The following is an 18,747-nucleotide window of genomic DNA, read 5'->3' on the forward strand; positions in this document are numbered from 1 at the left end:
TGTGAACAATTTTTTGCACATTTGGACATACATACTTTGAGCAATGCAAATGTTACTACAGAGTAGTTACTCTGTATAAGAGCTTTATGGCAAAAGTGTACTACCAATCAGGAAAACAACAGCAGTTGTCTAATTTGTAAGGCGACTGAACCGGCTGGTGTCAAGGAAGCTATGCACCTTCCTGTAGTGGTGTGAAAAAGCGGGGCAAAGTCATGGCAAGGGAAAACAGCTAAGAAGCTTACTGATTGGAGAAGTTTGTTATTTAACTTCGTGCAGGTGTCATTTTTAATGCAAACCATGATTATTTTTAAACCGAATTAAGTAGATCTGGAGGCTGACTCCAAAAAAAATAGTATCTGAAAACAACAGAAATATTCAAAAACTATCACATGTCGTTTCTGAGAAGAATTATACATGTTGTCATTGGCAGTCGACCTATGTTGTTGTTTTTTTACATACGAGGATGCCACTAGAAATCAATCACGAAGCAGCGTAAGTGGATAATCCACAATGTTAATAAGCTAAGCTAATGCTAACACTGCAACATCAAGCGCTGCTGATGTTGAGATAACTTCTAAGTCGATAGGAATGAGCACAGAAGTACACTCTTAAGCTGTCAACCGCAAAAACCTTCTATAAGTTCAAGAAAAATTGTGAAAACTATTCTCTGTTTTTTATACATAGCTAGAGCAGAAGAAAGGGAAAACATCTACAGGGGGATTCTGCTGAAGCTTGAAATCAATCTACCAGTTTGTAGGTCTAAATATTGCTACTTCTAATTAACATGTTATTTAACTTATATATTAGTAGCGGTTTTACTATAGACTTAAGTACCAAGTTGTAGTTATATAGGATACCATGTGGATGTATTAACAAGAAGTGGATACTGGTCTCACAAAAAAAATGTCAAGTTTGTTGGACTGTTCACTATGCTGCCTTCAAATGGAACTTGTGAGCTTGTGGCTACAACATGGGACATGTACACACTCATGTCATGTACACAAACTGCTTAGTGTTTAGGTGGTACCATCAGCCGTAAGTCACGTGAACACAACTGGAGACTGTTTGCACGTAGAAGCCACCAGGGCTAACACTTTAGCAAGCTAACTACGGTTAATGTAATGCAGTAAATGCAATGTATGCATGTTTTCCTCAGACATATAATTCAATTACAAAGGTAATGTAACCAACCACAGTTCAATCTGTGAGCTTGGACCTTTAAGAATGTTGCCCTTACGAGGTTGTGAATACCACAAGAGGCAACTAAAAGACATTTGCCTCAAACTAAAACAAAGCTAGGTATGAAGGATGTCAGTACTTTGCAGTCTCTAGATTTCCTTTACTAGTCCAGCAGCGGAAGAAGGCTTCCCCAAATCTTAACTCAATGTTATATCAACAGTCTGTGACTGTACACACTCCCAGGCACCCCTGCTATGAAGGACAAGCCAGTGCCAAGCCAGCTGATGATGTGGCTGCATCATTACCCACACCCTGAGAGGCAAGAGGCAGGAAACCCTTTACCTAAGGCCACACCATTCATACCCCCTTCCACACAGTTCAATTAGATGAATGTTGTTTATGGGCAGTTCTGGCCCATTGAAATGCCATTATTGGCCTCTCTGTCGAACTTGGTATTAGCCGCCCTCCAGTGAAGCTGCTCTTCCAAATGTCATGAAGCTTATGACTGATGATTAACGAATATTTAGAAATGCTAAAGCCACAGATCAGTGGCTACGGTTTTTAATGAGGACTGGATGTAAGGACTTTAATGAGGACAGGCTGTAAGAGCCCCGAGAACCCTTCGCAAACTTGTACAACAACCTCACAGCTGCTGTTATCCAAAATGACACTGGGATTAAACAGAAATCCAAAGCCCTTACCTGATCTCAGTTGTCAATATCCGATACATGGTTTTCTATCTGAAACAGAGAGCACACAGAGGAAGTTGGAAATTACAGATGTGATACGGGCTTTTTAACTGAGCACACAGATTGCATTTAATCTTTTCTAAAGGTCACTGCGGATATACGCTCAACAAGAGCAGCCATGCCAACCTGCGGAACAGTCTTTCTGGTACATTATCACAAAGTGTGATCAATGTGACCTTCAGGAAACAAATAAATCTCTTCCCCTGCGTCTCTGAAGAATAACCTCTTCCATTAGCGAGCACACAAATCTTTCATCAAGGATAGCACGGCCATGCTCACCTGGTTAATGGCTAATAAATATAGCATAATAAAGAAAAGCATGGGCCACACTGCACGGCTTGAACCAGATGAAACTGAGGATAATTGCTCTGATGTCACTACCTCAAAGTGAGATGTCAAATAAAATACTTAAATTTATACTTTTGAAGAAAAAAAATATGTTTAATATGTTCTGACTGCTGTATGATATAAAGCACCGTGGGTGTTATTAAGCTAAAGTATTATTCATGTTAAAAGGCCAGCCATTTGAACACATCAGTGTATAGATCTTTTAGTTTAAATGCACCCTTGACATTTGGCTTTTAATATTCCGAGCACAGGACTGGATGAATAACAGACTCTTCAATTAAAAGTAAATACAACATTCATGCTTTTGTGTCTGGAAGACCTTCAACAGACAGCGCTCGATTTGTATAGTTTATTTTTCCACTGAAATCGTTCATGTAAAAAATGTGAGCCCAAGCCACAGCTGACTGAGATCAACCGGCTGATTGAACACAATCAATGTAAGCTTTGTGGGAACCCTGCTTCTCTGAAATGTACTGGTTTCAGTTCTGCTGCAAGAAACAGTCGTACTTCATCTATAAGAGGCATAACAATACTTTGCGCACTAAAGATTCGTCAACACATGATTTACTCATCGCCTATCGTTTTGTAGCCGACTGTTGGTCGCTAGTGGATGCTCCAGGCTCTGGTTGCCTTAGTAACCCTCTTAAGTTTCAATCAGAACATAAACTGACATTACTGATCACCAAGGACCAGCTTTTCTCGCATCACTGGTCCGTATCTGAGAAGAAGACGCCGCTCCATCACCCAATGGTGGTAGCTACCAGAGACGTGGATGGTGTTAACATTTAGGGAACTATTTGTGTCACGTCTAAATTAGTGGTATCAGTTGCTCCCATTGGTCATCACCTCAAAGTTGAGACTTGTTCAACTTGGTACCCAATTGGTACTTGGTGTTGCCGAAGCTTCAACTCGCTGAATTTCATTTAAATTCCATGGTATCTAGTCACCACGTTGCTGCTATTGGGACGTGAGAGTTTAGAGCCCAAGTCATGAATTTTGTATTTGGTAAATCACAGATCCCTGACAGATTAATGATTAAAGATGCAAATATATTCATCAATATGTCTGTCATCCAAAAAGATTCTTTGCAAAATGTCATGGCTGAATTCAATTGAACTAGACAATTTCTAACGTTAGTACAAAAACATTAAACTTGCTTATTTGACTTCATCAGGATTTCCTGCTTCCAGCTGACGCGAGAATCTTCTGTTCCGCTTGATTTAATTGGATAACCTTTGGAGGTTTTTGATGCTTTGTTGGACAAAACAAGCAATTTACAGAAAGTATGCTGAGAATTTGATATTTTCTAAAGTATTATTTAACAAAATCACAACAACGGAATCCCTTTGACGGTTCAGCTTTTGTCGGCTGCTTCTTCACTGGCCTTGTGAAATAAAAGCCCCTTCTGTACTGCCCTAAATCCACCACTTCACAGTAAATCCACACCAGTTCATGTAGAGTCTGGCCTTAAATGTTCTCCTATGTGTCTTGAGTTCACTGTGCTTTAATTACAGCCCGTAAGTACACTACACTATATTGCCAAAAGTATGCTCTCGCCCATCCAGACAATTGAATTCAGGTGATCTGATCACCTCCATGGCCACAGGTGTATAAACTCAAGCACCTAGTCATTCAGACTGCTTCTACAAACATTTGTGAAAGAATGGGTCGCTCTCAGGTGCTCAGTGAATTCCAGCGTGGTACAGTGATAGGATGCCACCTGTGTGACAAGTCCAGTCGTGAAATTTCACGTGACTAAATATTCCACAGTCAACTGTCAGTGGTATTATAACAAAGCAATTGGGAACGACAGCAACTCAGCCACGAAGTGTCAGGCCACGTAAAATGACAGGGCGGGGTCAGTGGATGGCGCAGAGGTCGCCAACTTTCTGCAGAGTCAATTGCTACAGACCTCCAAACTTCATGTGGTCTTCAGATTAGCATAAGAACAGTATGTAGAGAGCTTCATGGAATGGGTTTCCATGGCCGAGCAGCTGCATCCAAGCCAGACATCACCAAGTGCAATGTAAAGCGTGGAGACGCGTTCTCTGGAGTGACGAATCACACTTCTTCATCTGACAATATGACAAATCTGGGTTTGGCGCTTGCCAGGAGAACAGTAGCCTACTTATCTGACTGCATTGTGCCAAGTGTGAACTTCGATGGACGGGGGATAATGGGTTGTTTTTCAGGACCTGGGCTTGGCCCCTTAGTTCCAGTGAAAGGAACTCTGAAGCCAGGCCTTCTCGTCCAACATCAGTGTCTGACCTTACAAATGCGCTTCTGGAACAACGGTCAAAAATTCCCATAAACACACTCCTAAACCTTGTGGAAAGCCTTCCCAGAAGAGTTAAAGCTGTTCTAGCTCCAAAGGGTAAGCCGATGTCATATTAAACCATATGGATTAAGAATGTCACTTAAGTTCATATGTGTGTAAAGGCAGATGACCACCTTTGGCAATTGTGCACGTGTATGTGTGTGGACCTGCAAAGAGTTATGCTTCCACTGTTTCAGCCAGGGTCGACGGGGAGAAACTGTCAGTCCGGGCGCCCTCACCATTCACTCATGTGAAGCCCTGCTCTCTCAGATATGTGGCCATGAATAATTCTGGAAAATTAACTTTCAGAAGGCAAAGACTTGTCTGCCCACTTGAGATCTCCCAGAGTGCCTTGCTCTCTCGTTCCCTGTCAGCCTTGTCAGCCGTTTCTCTTACCAGATGGTGGCTGCCCTCTTCGTCGTAGTCGTCCTCGCCCCCATCGGTCATCTCCCCCGCCTCCACGTCCAGCGCCCCTTCGCCGGCCTCCTCCCCAGAGTTTTCTGCTGTCTCTGACACAGACTCCTCATGAAGGGAGTCACAATTGTCCTCATACTTTCTTTGAGCCTCTGAGAAAAGGACACAGAGACAGAAGTCAGAAGGTGATCACGGTTTGCAGTTTTCTTTGGTGCACACAGTGGTAGCAAAATTTACAAGGCTGCCTTTTTCCTGTTGTGTTTCCAGTTGTGCAGTGAGTGATGCCCTAGAGACTTTTTCTTGCCCTGAACTGGACAGAGGCAATTTATACTGAACATACAATCAAGTGACTCTCATTCTGTCTACACCGGTCCCTTTTTAGATGTATTTTACAGGACAGCTATTTCATTCTTAGCTTCACAAAATTCAACAAGGATCTTCTTTTTCTTTCCACTTAACGCTAGTGCATAATTGAAAGCTGCAAGTGTAGACACTGCCGGGGGACTGCAATTGTTGCTAGCATGATGCTATTTTTGTCCGTGTGTACACAATGTGTTAGCACTCAAGCTGTGAAGGATAAAACGTTTGAAAACAATTGACTTTTGTCCAGACTGAAAGGGAAGCTAATTTTACTGCTGTACAGTTTACAGTATTTGTGCCAAAAAGCCAATATAGTGACTACACTTTTGCTAGCCAGCTAGCACCAACCAATCAACCATGTTAGTGGGAGTCAGACTGTAATTCAGGTTAGACTTCCTCTTTTTATCTCAGTTAAGTTTAAGAAGCAGATTCATAAAGTCTTGCGACACATGTTTGCGTCAAATCATGCTGCATTGCTGCACCTGGTGGATTAGCATTAGCATTAACATTAACCTTCAAAGGTAAATTCAAATAGCCTGAGCTAGGCTGATTTTCTTTTTTCCAAGCAATAAATTATAACATACTTATGGCTCTTCTCTTGATTTAAACAAATAATAAGTGTCAAAATTGCTGCTTAAAGTTCAGTCTTCTTAGTTTGATATCAGATTTACTGTTTGACTGTCACCGGCTAACGGTATTCCTCTTCTTTCTCTAGTGATTTCTCATTTTACAGTTTGTCATTTTTAAATATCACACGTCGATGGATGGTGACAATTATAGAACTGCTTTGCTGAAGAGAAATCATCATTCTTGGACTCGTCTTTGACTGCCGCCCCGGCGTAGATAAACACATTAAACGTAATCAATAATTTTCAAGCGTTTCAAAGATTAGATGGTTGGGTGTGATCTTGCAAATTTATCTTAGTTTTTAACAGAAACAAATGAACCATTGTTATTGTAATTTATTACTAAATCTTATAAATTACATTAATGGCCCTGAGTGTGACAAGTTGTATTTAAAAACAGATAAAGAGTCATCAAAAGTCAAAAATTTAAAGCCAAAGATGGTGTCGTTACAGTGCATGGCCACATTCTGTCTGCCCTTTATCTGTTTAAATTGTTATTCTCATTTCTAACAAACCCCACAGCAGTTTGCCCGAGCTTGGTGGGATTTGTTTGATGTTCAGTTGTAATGGAGGTAAAAAAAGAGCAAACTGTGGCATGTAGTCAAAACGACCTTCAGAGTGAGCAGCCCTCTGAGGTCGTCCTCTAGTGTAGGGCATCTATAAAGACCTCTCATATAAACTGAGTCAGCGTGGTGTTGACACCTGTCTGCTGCTATGACAGAGAGCTCTGCCGCTCTTATCTCCCACAGTGTCACTAAGACGTATGGCCGTTGTGTGTGCTCTTAATTTCCCTCCCACAGTGGTCCGTGTCCTTTTCCCTTCCTCCCCTGTCTGCCTCGTATTCTGCCGTTTGGTTTCTCACCGGACTCGGCTCGCTGCTGCTTCTCGATCTTCTCAAGGCGTCCCAGCAAAGAGTCGATCTTCATCTTGATCTGAGTGAGCTCTCGTTTAATAGTCTGGAGCTGGTCCGTCTTCACTGCTGAGGCACAGAAACACAAAGAGAAATGTCTGCATTTGTGGCTCCTTTAGGTTGGGTTCAGCCTGTAGTAATTCCATTCAACGACACACAGATTCTAAGCTGTCATCTGTTAATACTCTTATTTGGATATCGTAAGCATGAGTCATGTTTCCCTCAGGATAAAACATCTCAATCTGGCCAACTGAAAAGTTATGCAGCTAAAACTGTAGACCTGCTGCTTTCAATTAGAGGATTAGTGCACGGCTTACGCCCACCACGCCATGCAGTGCTGCTCAAGTTTTTCACAGTGGTGCCAAATTCCCAACAAACTGTGTGCTATCTTTCAGTTGGTATTAGAAGATTCTGTAGCCATGCATCTATCACACCTCATTAAGAGTGCACATACTGACATTTGGTTACAGAAAAAGAGCATCATTAGAGCTTTTATCCAATCATATTTCAGCCACAATGTGCTGCCGGAGTCAAAGAAAGCTGCCTGGGCCTTCACAATTAAAACTGCAGGCGGCTGAAGCTTGAAACACATTGAAACACACTGTAATGACGCTGTTCCTTTAACCAGTCACATTTCAAGTTTGAATTCTTAGGCCTTCTCCGTGGAATACACCAACGTTTTCGTGTCTTCTGATTGGAAGGTCAGAGAGCTGCTCCATTTTAGCCAAGCTAGCGGTTCATGTTCATCCGTTGCAAGCTGCACAACCAAATTGTCCCCGTTAACGTTTTGATAGCTATTTTTTTAACCCACGATGGTGAGAGGAGGAGAGGCCATCGATGCGGTTGCAGATCTTCTTAGAAAGCCATCTTCACAACGGACTTTGAAGGAAAAGCTGGCTAGCTAGCCCAATCTCGGAGCTAGCTAGCCTGACCCAGCCGGGGAAAGGGTGTATCCGCCACTTTCAAGTAAGCAACTATGAGCGCTATGAGGAGAACTCTAAATTGTTTCTTAAGTTCTGGTGAGTAAAATGAATTATATTTAAATCTTTTATGTATAGTTTTACCATTTTATTGGGTCGACATTGATGCTTCTGCTAGATTTTACGTATGTGGCGGTGGTGCGCAGCTGCAGTGAGAGAGGGGAGACTTTCTGAAGTGTTCTAAGTGAGTTTCTTGCTCTAGTAATGGCATTCATCTCGATAACGAGTTGCCTGTCTACGATTCAACGTCCTATTTTATTGCGTATCCGTATGATGTTGATGGTTTCTATCGCACTGGTGTCATAATGATCGTATTAGGAGGGGTTTTTGAATTAGGTTGGAGAGCGCTGAAGGCCTAGGTGGAAAATGCACGGCCCGCCACTGTTACATAGTTAGTTATAATAAGCTTTCTATCAAAGTAATACATTATCAAATTGCCCTGGAGAAAAGTAAAAAATTGTGTGATCCATAGAGTACAGGCAAATTGACTTTGAAACTTTGTCAATGAAACAGTAACTACATTCATTCATTCTATATTACCGCAGATTTCTTGAGGTTCATCGGGGAGAGGATCTGATCATTCAAGGCATTCACAAAATGTAATATTAACAAACTTAATATTAACACATTTAACAACGCATGTTTTTTTTTTCTGTCAATAACGCAGGATACGTTTTAAATTTCATTATTACTATGTGCATATTAAGCTGTATTGAAAAGACATCAATCCCAAATACATCCTCGCGTTCCTGTCTCATTGTTACATCTCATACACTTGCCTGATCATTGCCTTACGAACAGAAACCGCAGGAGAAACGCAAGGAACAATTTTCCCTCCCACAGCTTCTGTTTACTGCCTCATGAATAATTGCTCTCCCCTTCCCGCTTCGCACTGGCTCTCACTCAACAATATATTTCTGAGGTCTGGGTAAATGAAGCGTAACCCCATCATGTCAAAGTTTGAGTCTTAACCTTAATATGTCATATGCATATAACAGCCGCTGAAAGAAAAGTATTTACGTGAGGGACGTCACCATTAATTCAATCTGGCTTGTCTCACGGCTGCTAAAATGAGGGCGTACTCCTCAGAAGCTCGAACTGAGCAGATTAAAGAATTTAGACTATAAAGTAATAAGATAATCTTCTTCCTTAACCCTCGGCAGCCGGAGTGTGTCATCTTTTGAGATGATGGGTGGAAAAACAGACGAGCAGAAGTTGAGAAGAAAACATAAAATCCTCTTTGACACCTATCAGACTGTGTCAGGGATGGAGAGAGGACAGATGAGCACTCGGTAAACAAACCCACGAGTTCTTGCAAAGCTTCGGCTGGAAAAAAAAACAAAAAAAACAGGACACACGCACGGAAATCTAAACATTACTTGTCTGGGTGACGTGCCTCCGTGTGGCTCTTTAAGATTCTTTGATGTATATTTACACCCACATCACAATGCGGAGCCCCGTCCAACTTTGCATGATCTAAACCGCTGCATAAAACATAAACATCTACATTTAGACAAGGTGTCAATGTGTGATGTAACATTTCTGACATATTACCCCGCAGTAAACCAGATTCCCCAAATGGACGTTTTAATCTTTCACCAGAATTCATGCTGAAAAATAACAGCGGCCCCAGTAGGACGCAAGGTATTTGTCAATGCATGACGATGATTAATGCGTCCGTGGATAGTAGATGGGGGAAAAGCAGCATATAATGCCACACTGAAGGCAACATGCCGGTAATATGTGCATGGTAATGAGAAGACCTACTTTGATGTTGCGCTGTAAAGCAGCCATCAACCCCAAATCTGTAGAGAAGCAGGAAATTGACCTTACTGGAGGCGAAGGCGGGGGAAAACAGCGGATGTATAATAACATCTCGATGGGGGACACACCGAAGTGTTTCTATCTCCCGCTTCCATTTGCCGCGAACCAACATCCGCGAATGGGCACACGTGCACCACTTCCTCATTCCAACGCTCCCCGAGCTCATTCTGGGCAGCTTACTAGTCGTCCTTTGATGATAAGAACGCGTGGAACAGTTTCTAATTTATCAAAGCCTCCAGGCCTTTCTTCCTTTTGTGCTATCAGCCGCGTAAGCCGCGGAGAGGAAAATAAAAAACGTACACACCCTAATCCGACATCGTTTCATCGACGCAGCGTCTTTAGATAGCTCGGGCTGAAGCAAAAGAGCGGAGGAGACGAAAAAAAAAGGCCATTGTTATTTAATAAGCATTAGGAAAGATTTAGGGAATGAGTAATAGATCTAATTTTAGGACCTCGCGATGAAGCAGACATTTTATCTTGAGGATAGCGATGCTCTCTCGAGTCACTGGCCTTAGGTTTAAACTGGGCAAACGGGGCTGTTGATGCCGATGTCATTCAGGCTCTAGCAGTTGTTGAAAAGCTACCAGTTTGGATATTAAGTATGGACACCACAGGGGTTTTCTTTTCACTCATATATATATAACAAAACATACATTATTTATTTGTATTTCTCTTTCCAAATTTTTAGTTTAGTGCTGGAAAACATCTCATCACACAGGACGTGCCCTTAGGCATTAGTTCAACCGCATATTTGTAAGTATTCGATAAAAATGATGCGAATACGCCCCTATATGGATCTAAACTGGGTTTGTTAAATTATTTACAGCGGTATAAGGTAAAGTCTTCATCCAACCTTGACAAACTACTTGAAAGTTTGAAAGTTCTCGCTCGAGTAGCTTTAAGATCCCAGCATCACCGATACAGAGGTAACGCGTGCATGCAAAGCAGTGAGAAAGAGAGGAGGATGAGTCATTTGTTCTTCAAAATGTTGGGAGCAAAGTGAGAAAACGCCTGCATCCTAGAGGTCGCGGTGACACTCTTGACCGTCTGCCGCCCGAAGATGATTAGTTTGTTTTTGAAATGTTTCCCATCTGAGCAGCTGGATTCAGTGAGTTTGATCACGACTTTGTAAATGTAGTGTTGATGGGACAGTCAGTTAATCGACCAATGGTTTCAGCCTAAGATCACAGTGGGACAGAAAGACGGAAGGGAAGAAAGACAATGAATAAAAGACAGAAAAAAAGACACAAAGAACAGAGACAGAGAGAAGAAATGTCGGAAAGAAGGAAGGAAAGAAAGACAGATAAAAGAAAGGAAGAACACACATAAAGACAAAAAAGAAAGATTGAGAATGGAAGAAATACAGATGAAACGAAAGAAAAAAAGAAAAATTAAGCAAGCAAAAAGAAAAAGACACAAAGAACAGGCAGAGAATAAATGTTGGAAGGAAGGAAAGACAAATAAAAGAAAGGAAGAACACACAGATGAAAAGACAAAAAAGAAAGGGTGAAAATGGAAGAAATACAGTAAACTGCAAGTCAGAAACAGAGATGGAAAGAAAGAAAAAAGAAAACGTGAGCAAGATAGAAAGAAAGGGACAGAGAGATAGAAAAAAGAAAGGGAGAAAGAAAGGAAAGAAAAAAGGGAGAAACAACATCAGGAAAGAACATCTGAATGAAAGGCAGAAAGATGGAAAAATAAAAAGGAAGAAAGACCAAAAGACAAAAACTGAGGCAAAGAAAGAACGACGGGAAGGTTGAAAACGACTGAAAAGAAAGACAAAAAAAGAACGAAAGAAACAAAGACAAAAAGACAGAAAGACAGAAAGACAGAAAATGAACTGACAACGAGGGTTTCGGTTTATCCGTCCTCATCCGATCCGTGCATCCGACGGCCGTTTCTGTGAAGTCAATTATTACGTGTGCAGCCCGGTGCGGCTCCAACAACCTGCGCTAGCCCGCCCCGTTGTTTGGACAAGCTAACCTTATTTTGCTGTCCAATCTATCTAGGCCAAAGTCAATACAAACAGTGATTTTTCATGGTCCTGGCAGGGCCAAATTAGTCTCCCAAACATACAGCGGCACTGCTTAGACAGAGAAGAGAATTCATTGACTCTGTCCAAAAAGAGGACGGGCGATGGGATTTTTTTTTTTCCCTCCCCTTCTCAGTAATACTGCAGCTGGGTCCTCCTGACAGACCTCACCAAGCTGCTCACGCTGATAACACCGGCCTAGACGGGCAACAATGAAACAAACACTGTAACCAATTACACAGGCTACAGATAGAGACCAACGTTTAGGAAAACACAGCTGACCACAGCTCCACTGAGATGCTCCCAATCTCACATTAATTACATTTAGGACGTTCTAATGCTTCGCCAGTTAATCAGAGGACCAAATGAGATCCAGATGGATGCTGGGTGACAAGAACAGTGCCGCTTGCCGAACGGGCGCAGCTCGGATTATATCTGCGATTTAGTGTTTTTTGCTCTACATTGCAGCGCCGCTTGAGTGAATTAAATAGACGTTTTGGTTTTTTTTTTCATGTTTGTTTTCCGTCTCCGAGCTTTCGAGATTTGCATTAGGCTTTCAGTTTTTGAAAAAAGGACAGAACGCCATTAGCGTAATTAGGCCTTTGAAAAGTAAAAATGAAATAAAAAGCAGAATGTGACGGGTCCGGTGTAAACACAAGTAAAAAGCAACTCGTTGTACATACGTTTGAGGCCGGCGGAGGAGGATGTGGGAGGTCTGGAGGATGAAGAGGAGGAAGAGGAGGACGTTTTGAGGGGGAAGGAGGTCTTCCCGCGGCGGGAGGAGGGAGCCAGCACCCTGGAGCGTTTCAGGGGGATCACAGCTCTGGGTGGGGGGGCCACTCTGCCGTGGTAGTCAAAAAGCCTCAAGAAAAGAAAAAAATGATAATATTACACTTCAATTTTTACACTTTCTCTTTAAGCCACCATGTTTTATAAGAGAGACTATAGCATTCAGAAGCTGTCCGTCTACTGGAGATAAAAGGGTTTTCGGTTGATCTCACCATCACCTTTTCTCTAAATCCTCCTCTCTGTTCCCTGTATTGTATTTCACGATGGATTTTCTATGGATTTCTCTCTCCTCTCAAACGGCACACACAGAACAAAAAATTTACCAATATCCCTCCTTCGGTATCCAGGCCCTTACATGGGAACAACCCCGCCGCATGTCCTTTAAAAGTAAAGAGGATGAAAAGAAGAGGGTGCTAAATGTCAAACGAAGGTGTCAGCTTTGACTGTTCTCGGTGACACAGAGACTGTCACAGCTCTCAACAAGTTTGACATTTAGAAAATAGAAAATGTCCCCGCAGATAAGCGCTCTGATCGCTGGGGGATAAATGAGAGAGAAAACGAGTGTTCCTTCATCAGCATGTTTCGAGTTGCTTGATCTGCTCCGCCATTTTGACAAGTTGACTGTTTCGATGTACCTCTGCGGGATGGCGGCTGAATTGGAAGTGACAAGCGAGACTTTTAATGAGGATGAGTCAATCACAATCGTTCCTATGTACCATTTGCTGAAACACGTCCCTAAACAGACACCGTTTTATTTATTATACAGCTCTGTTGGCCTGTACAGGTTTGGATTTCTCTACGTAAGTAAGAATAATACTATGCATTCAATGACTATGGAGGGTTTTGCTTCAACACATGATTAAAAGTGTAGTCACCGTAATGTTGCTCATTTGCTTCTGGGCTACTACTGATCTGAAGCCTCACGTCTGGCTGTTTGGCCGGCGCCATCTTGTTTTTTTGGTAAAAAAGAGTGAAACTGCAGAGGATTTGATTTTTCTTACAGATTTCTATCCAGATGAAGTTCTTTTTGCAACCATAGGCCTCCTGCTACGTCCACGCAGAGTCTGCGTCCCTATGCGTCCATGTATCGTGTTTCATGCGTTGATTAGAAAACTCCATATGAACTTGTTTTATTGAACACAAACAACAGAAAGTGAAGTGTGTTTGAAGATAATGTATTAGTATACGTAGTATTAATATAATAAAGGACAAATTCCTTTAAACCAAATAAATTGTTTTATTTACGACTTTCAGGACAAAAAACGGCAATTGGCCAAAAGGGACCCCTTGAACAGAGATGGTCATTGGCTGCATTCATTAGCTTCTGTGTTTCTAGGAGGTTCAGACTGAACATACAGACAGCAGACGTGTGTGTACATTTACATGGCGGTTAAAAACAGAAATTCAATTAATTTAAGCCTTCTTAAATAGCCCCATCTAACCATAACCGTCCAAAGCTGTTTTAATAAGATAAAAATGATCCATAAAGCAAACATCCTGCATAGTTCCTCGACTTTAATAAGCAGCAATTGTAAAAAAATAATAAATTAAGTGAAGAAGTGATTACACGCTTGCGGGCTTTCTTCTTTGATGTGTGCATGCAATCGTAGCATTCGCGTGGTTACGGCGCTACTATTTCACCTGGCAACGAGAAATACTATTTTCTGATTGGCTGATAGGTCGGCGATTCAAGCAGAGGAGTCTGCTTTCGCCGCATCCATTCATAGATTACTTATCTCTTTTTTTAAACAGTATATGTTAATAATGTGCGGCGAATTTTATCACTTCTCAGCGCGAGAAATGTCATGTCTGGCGTGTTAGCGTGTGAACTTATTGAAATGTGTGAGACTTGAGAGCCCTGGAACAATATAATAAAATGCATGAAAGACACAAAAAACATAAAGAAAGAACATTGCGTAACATACGTAACATAAGCACAGTAATAGTACAATAATATATGACATATATGGCATAATATAAAAGTGCTAGTTATTATGGTATTAGTATAATAACCATGATGATAATATGAATACAGGTAGGTAATGACTGATTTGTGTGCTATGCACATACATATACAAACATAGAAACATCTTGGGAGGTGGATGACAAGTTAATAAATCGTAAAGTCTTATAGACTTTTCTTTGACTTTATAATTCGTCTGAGGGAAACGTTAATATTCCCAACAGTCTCGTCTTTTCATTATATTATAGCCTCGATTGCTTCTAGGTGTCAGCCGTTGCCAATGGTTTTCTCACCACTTAAAGCTGACGTTAGCATCTGAATGCCAAGCTTTTCGTGTACAGGACCTCGCACATCAACACTAGTTCACAAGTCTCCTTTAATAATGTTGGAATAATGTGAGTGATACATACCTGCTGTAGAAATCATCCCTGTAGTACTCGTAATCAAATTCATAACCGCTGAGAGTGAGGCAGAAGGGGATGAAGGCGCAGACAGAGACAAAGATAACAAAAAAAAGAGAGATGGATCGTATTAGGAGGAGCCATTTCAGATCTGTCAAAAGTAAACAGATCAAACTCAAGCCGCTTCGACTCGAACGGACACGCTCTGGTTTACGCCTAAAGCTTGTTGCAGGTTAAGCAGCGGGCCGCGCCGGCGAGCCGACACCTCAGATCTGGGAAGATCAACAGAAAAGTTTCAGAGGGCAAACGCACTCGGAAAATGAAAGAAAAAAAAACATTCTTAGACCCCGGAGAGGAAAATCAATGTTCCACGCTCAGGATGGCAACCGATTTAGAATTCAGAGAGAGGAATAAAATAAAGAGAAGAGGGGCAAAGAAGGATGTGTTTTTGAAATGCTGCTGGTCTCACAGGAATTTTAATTAGGATTAATGTATTACTATTTCAATTTAGCACAGTGTAATGTTGGTTCTCGCCTCTCCTGTTCCTGTTCCATAATCACCATATTACATCGAGGCTGTATTCAGTTGCAGCAATAAAATGCAAATGAGGGTCTATAATAACACAGCGCACAAACTAATAAATTAGTAAAATAAGACGTGTCATGAAACAAACCAACAATTCAGACAGGAGTAAATTGGTGGGAATATAAACTTTAAATGAACATACGACCACGGGAAAGTATCCGTAGAAAAACATGAGTAGACCTCTCGTCACACCGGACTGCGGTAAACACACGCTGCTTTGATCAGTTTGTGACCAGGATGTGTGTACGGGGCAGAAAATCAGGGTCATGCTTAATGAAGCTTACACAACATCATCTCCACTGAGATTTAAAGGCTTGTGTCGAATAAATTCCAGCGAAGGCACGGGAATGTGGATTGCATCGCATTAAAAACTCAATTAGAAATTCAAGGTTCAAACTTAATAGGAATATTCTAAAAATTGCCGCACATTTACGTCAGCGGGAGCAGCGGGATGGGAGCGCTGGTTAATATTAATGACAAACATGATGGAAAGAGGGCAAACTCTTACCTGTATACGGCTGAGAGCGGCCGTTTGGAGCCAGCTTTGGGCCTGTATGGTTTGGGCTCGCCGGCCATGTTTATGTCTGTGAAAACACACACAGGAACAAAGCACAGTTTTGTTAAGTGAAGTGGGTTTACGTGAAACAGGCATGAGCAAAGATCAAGTGGCAGCCTCCAGGGCTAAAACAATGACACCAATGTGAAGTAGGGAAAGCTGCAGTTCCTCAAATGACCACTTGATCCAAATGAGTCAATCCCAACAGATCTCCATTTTCAAACGTCTGACTTTAAATTGCATCAAGGCAGAAATATGCACACTTAAAAGTGTGTCTACTTTGAGTGTCAAGTGGGTGCCTTACGGGTTGCTAGCTCAACGCCTCCACCTGTTTGCTCAGTTTTGAATTAGGCAAGACTCAACATGGATAAGACACTGCCAAGATGGCAGCCACCAGAGACACCAACATTGAGCTTCGCAATCATTTTTCAGGAATTCTCAGGAACACTTTTTGCACAGTCGGTGACAAAGATATATCTGTAACACTATAGACATAATGGGTTATAACACACTGAAATGTCTTTGAATATAATTTTAAAGGGGATCTACCGTTTTTTACAAGCTAGACCTTATTTCTGGCATAAAATATGATCGTTTACTCACCCATATAACTCTGGTGTCATCTGGAGTTGTTCGGACCATATTCGAACCATATTTAGATCTGTGTATATCCATATAGTAGGAGTGACTGGGGCACCGAAACGCAGCCTCTAAATAACGCATTATCTGCCGCGAAACTTGTTCATTTCACCAATATTTTGTTATGACACGCTAGTGCTATACCCTGTTGGGTCCGGAGTTACCTGTTATCATCTTCCGAGGTCTGTAGATTGACCTACTAACCTCTGACCTGGATGATGTCATCTCTGAGCTTGTTTACCTGTAATTTGCAACTGCTAGTTTTTCGTAACATGGCTGAATATTTTTCTGATTCTGAGGTTGTGGACGACGACTTTGTTTATGATGCACGTCCTTACCGTATTGAGCCAGAGTATACGGATGAGGAGCTCCTTGAAAGGAGGATGCGGAGGCAGAGAGAGGAACAGCTGGCCAAAGAACAACAAACTGCTGCACACGTCCGCGAATAGTTAACGGGTAACTCCGGACTCAACAGGGAATAGCACTAGCGTATCATAACAAAATATTGGTGAAATGAACGAGTTTCGCAGCAGATAATGCGTTATTTAGAGGCTGCGTTTCGGTGCCCCAGTCACTGCCACTATATGGATATACGTGGATCTAAATATGATCCGAAACAACTCCAGATGACACCACAAGTTATATGGGTGAGTAAACGACTGTATTTTATGCCAGAAATAAGGTCCAGGTTGTAAAAAATGGTAATTTCCCTTTAACCACTAATGGAAATGTAACGTTGAAATTCTCTTTAGGTCTGAATATATGTAGCTGCAAGTGTCCAGCCAGCGTTGCTCATGAGAACCTCTCTTTACGGATGATTGAGTTGGACATTTTCAACTTGAACGAGGTTTCTGAATTTCAACAATCCAGTCTGAGCAACTTGATTTGATTGACCTTCAGTGCATGCTTTTGAAATGTTTAAATCTGAAATTCTGAATATATACAACATATTATGACTAAACTGTAAACATATTAGTCATTTGTAATAATTAATGTGCAGTTCTATATCTATATTTACTAGTGGACTACCTCAATCTTATTTTATAATTCAGTCACGCATCAAGTCAGAAACACCCTTAATGACAAAAAGGAAGACCATGAGATGTGTTCATTAGAACGTCAATGCAATTAAGTGCTTATGAAAGATAAATTGAGAGGTTAATAAAGTGTTAAGGTTAATATTGTGTACAACACAAACATCTTTCAATGAAAGAGACTTTTTTTCTTCACAAGTCCTCACACGGAAAAACGTCTCACAATGGCAGCATTGGTACTGTATGGAGTTGAAAGCAGTGCAGAGGCACAGAGAGCATAAAAGTACTACTTCACAATAAAATACCAATTCATGATCCGTGCCGCTTCTGCTTCAAAACTGAACTTTTTAAAGGGACGTTTACAGCTGCAACACACAAAGCTGCAGTACCGCAGGACACATTGACTAAAGTCGAGGTGCACCGCGAGAGCCAATTTTCTAAAGGCAAGACTGGAGACCTTGCTACGGTGAGCTGGAAAGATTACAAAATGAAATTCTCATCGCGAGGAGGGAGAGAATCCTTGAAAACGTAAAGACAATAAGAAGGAATTAGCATATAACAAAAAGCTCCCCAACAAAAGCAGGATGCTCGGGAAGCTTAGATTTATAGCTGGCTCTTCATTCTTTGTGGAAAAAATACGTTCTTGTCAGGCGTTCGGATTTGAAATCCAGTCAGAATTTTATATATATATATACATTTTATATCTGCTATCTACGCATTGCCAAGGGTGTTGCAAGGTCCTCCTATTTTGTGCATAGTCTGAGTGGATTCCGGGCGAGCAGCCAGTCGGTCAAAATCGGCACCAAAGTACTCGAAAGGCGAGAAAGACCAGCCAGCAGCGATATAGATACGAGCCTGAGGTTATATAGCCCCTTGCTTGCTTAAATGGAGCATTGTGCTTCGAAATAGCACCTTCAACCGAGCTTTACTATAAGAAAAAAACATTCTTATTCTTATCTGAGGTATATAAAGTATAAGCAAATAACATAAAAATTAATAAACAATGCAAGCTGAAGGAAATCACTGGAGGCAAAAAAATAC

The 18,747-nt window shown here is 41.4% G+C and overlaps 1 protein-coding gene across 1 annotated transcript in view; it reads right to left on the reverse strand.

Moving 5' to 3' along the window:
* Positions 1 to 276: 276 nt before the first annotated feature.
* Positions 277 to 18,747, reverse strand: part of ralyl (RALY RNA binding protein like) — a 52,956-nt gene continuing 34,485 nt past the window's right edge. Inside the window, exons 2-7 of the mRNA XM_084566366.1 lie at positions 15,986 to 16,061; positions 14,902 to 14,949; positions 12,423 to 12,601; positions 6,856 to 6,969; positions 4,990 to 5,159; positions 277 to 1,919 (exon numbers count right to left, since the gene is read on the reverse strand). Coding sequence (XP_084422492.1) covers positions 1,887 to 1,919; positions 4,990 to 5,159; positions 6,856 to 6,969; positions 12,423 to 12,601; positions 14,902 to 14,949; positions 15,986 to 16,061 — 620 coding nt within the window. The 3' untranslated portion in view covers positions 277 to 1,886. The remainder of the gene's footprint in view (positions 1,920 to 4,989; positions 5,160 to 6,855; positions 6,970 to 12,422; positions 12,602 to 14,901; positions 14,950 to 15,985; positions 16,062 to 18,747) is intronic.

The sequence above is a fragment of the Chelon labrosus genome (genome assembly GCF_963514085.1).
Source record: "Chelon labrosus genome assembly, chromosome: 18".
Lineage (NCBI taxonomy): Eukaryota > Metazoa > Chordata > Actinopteri > Mugiliformes > Mugilidae > Chelon > Chelon labrosus.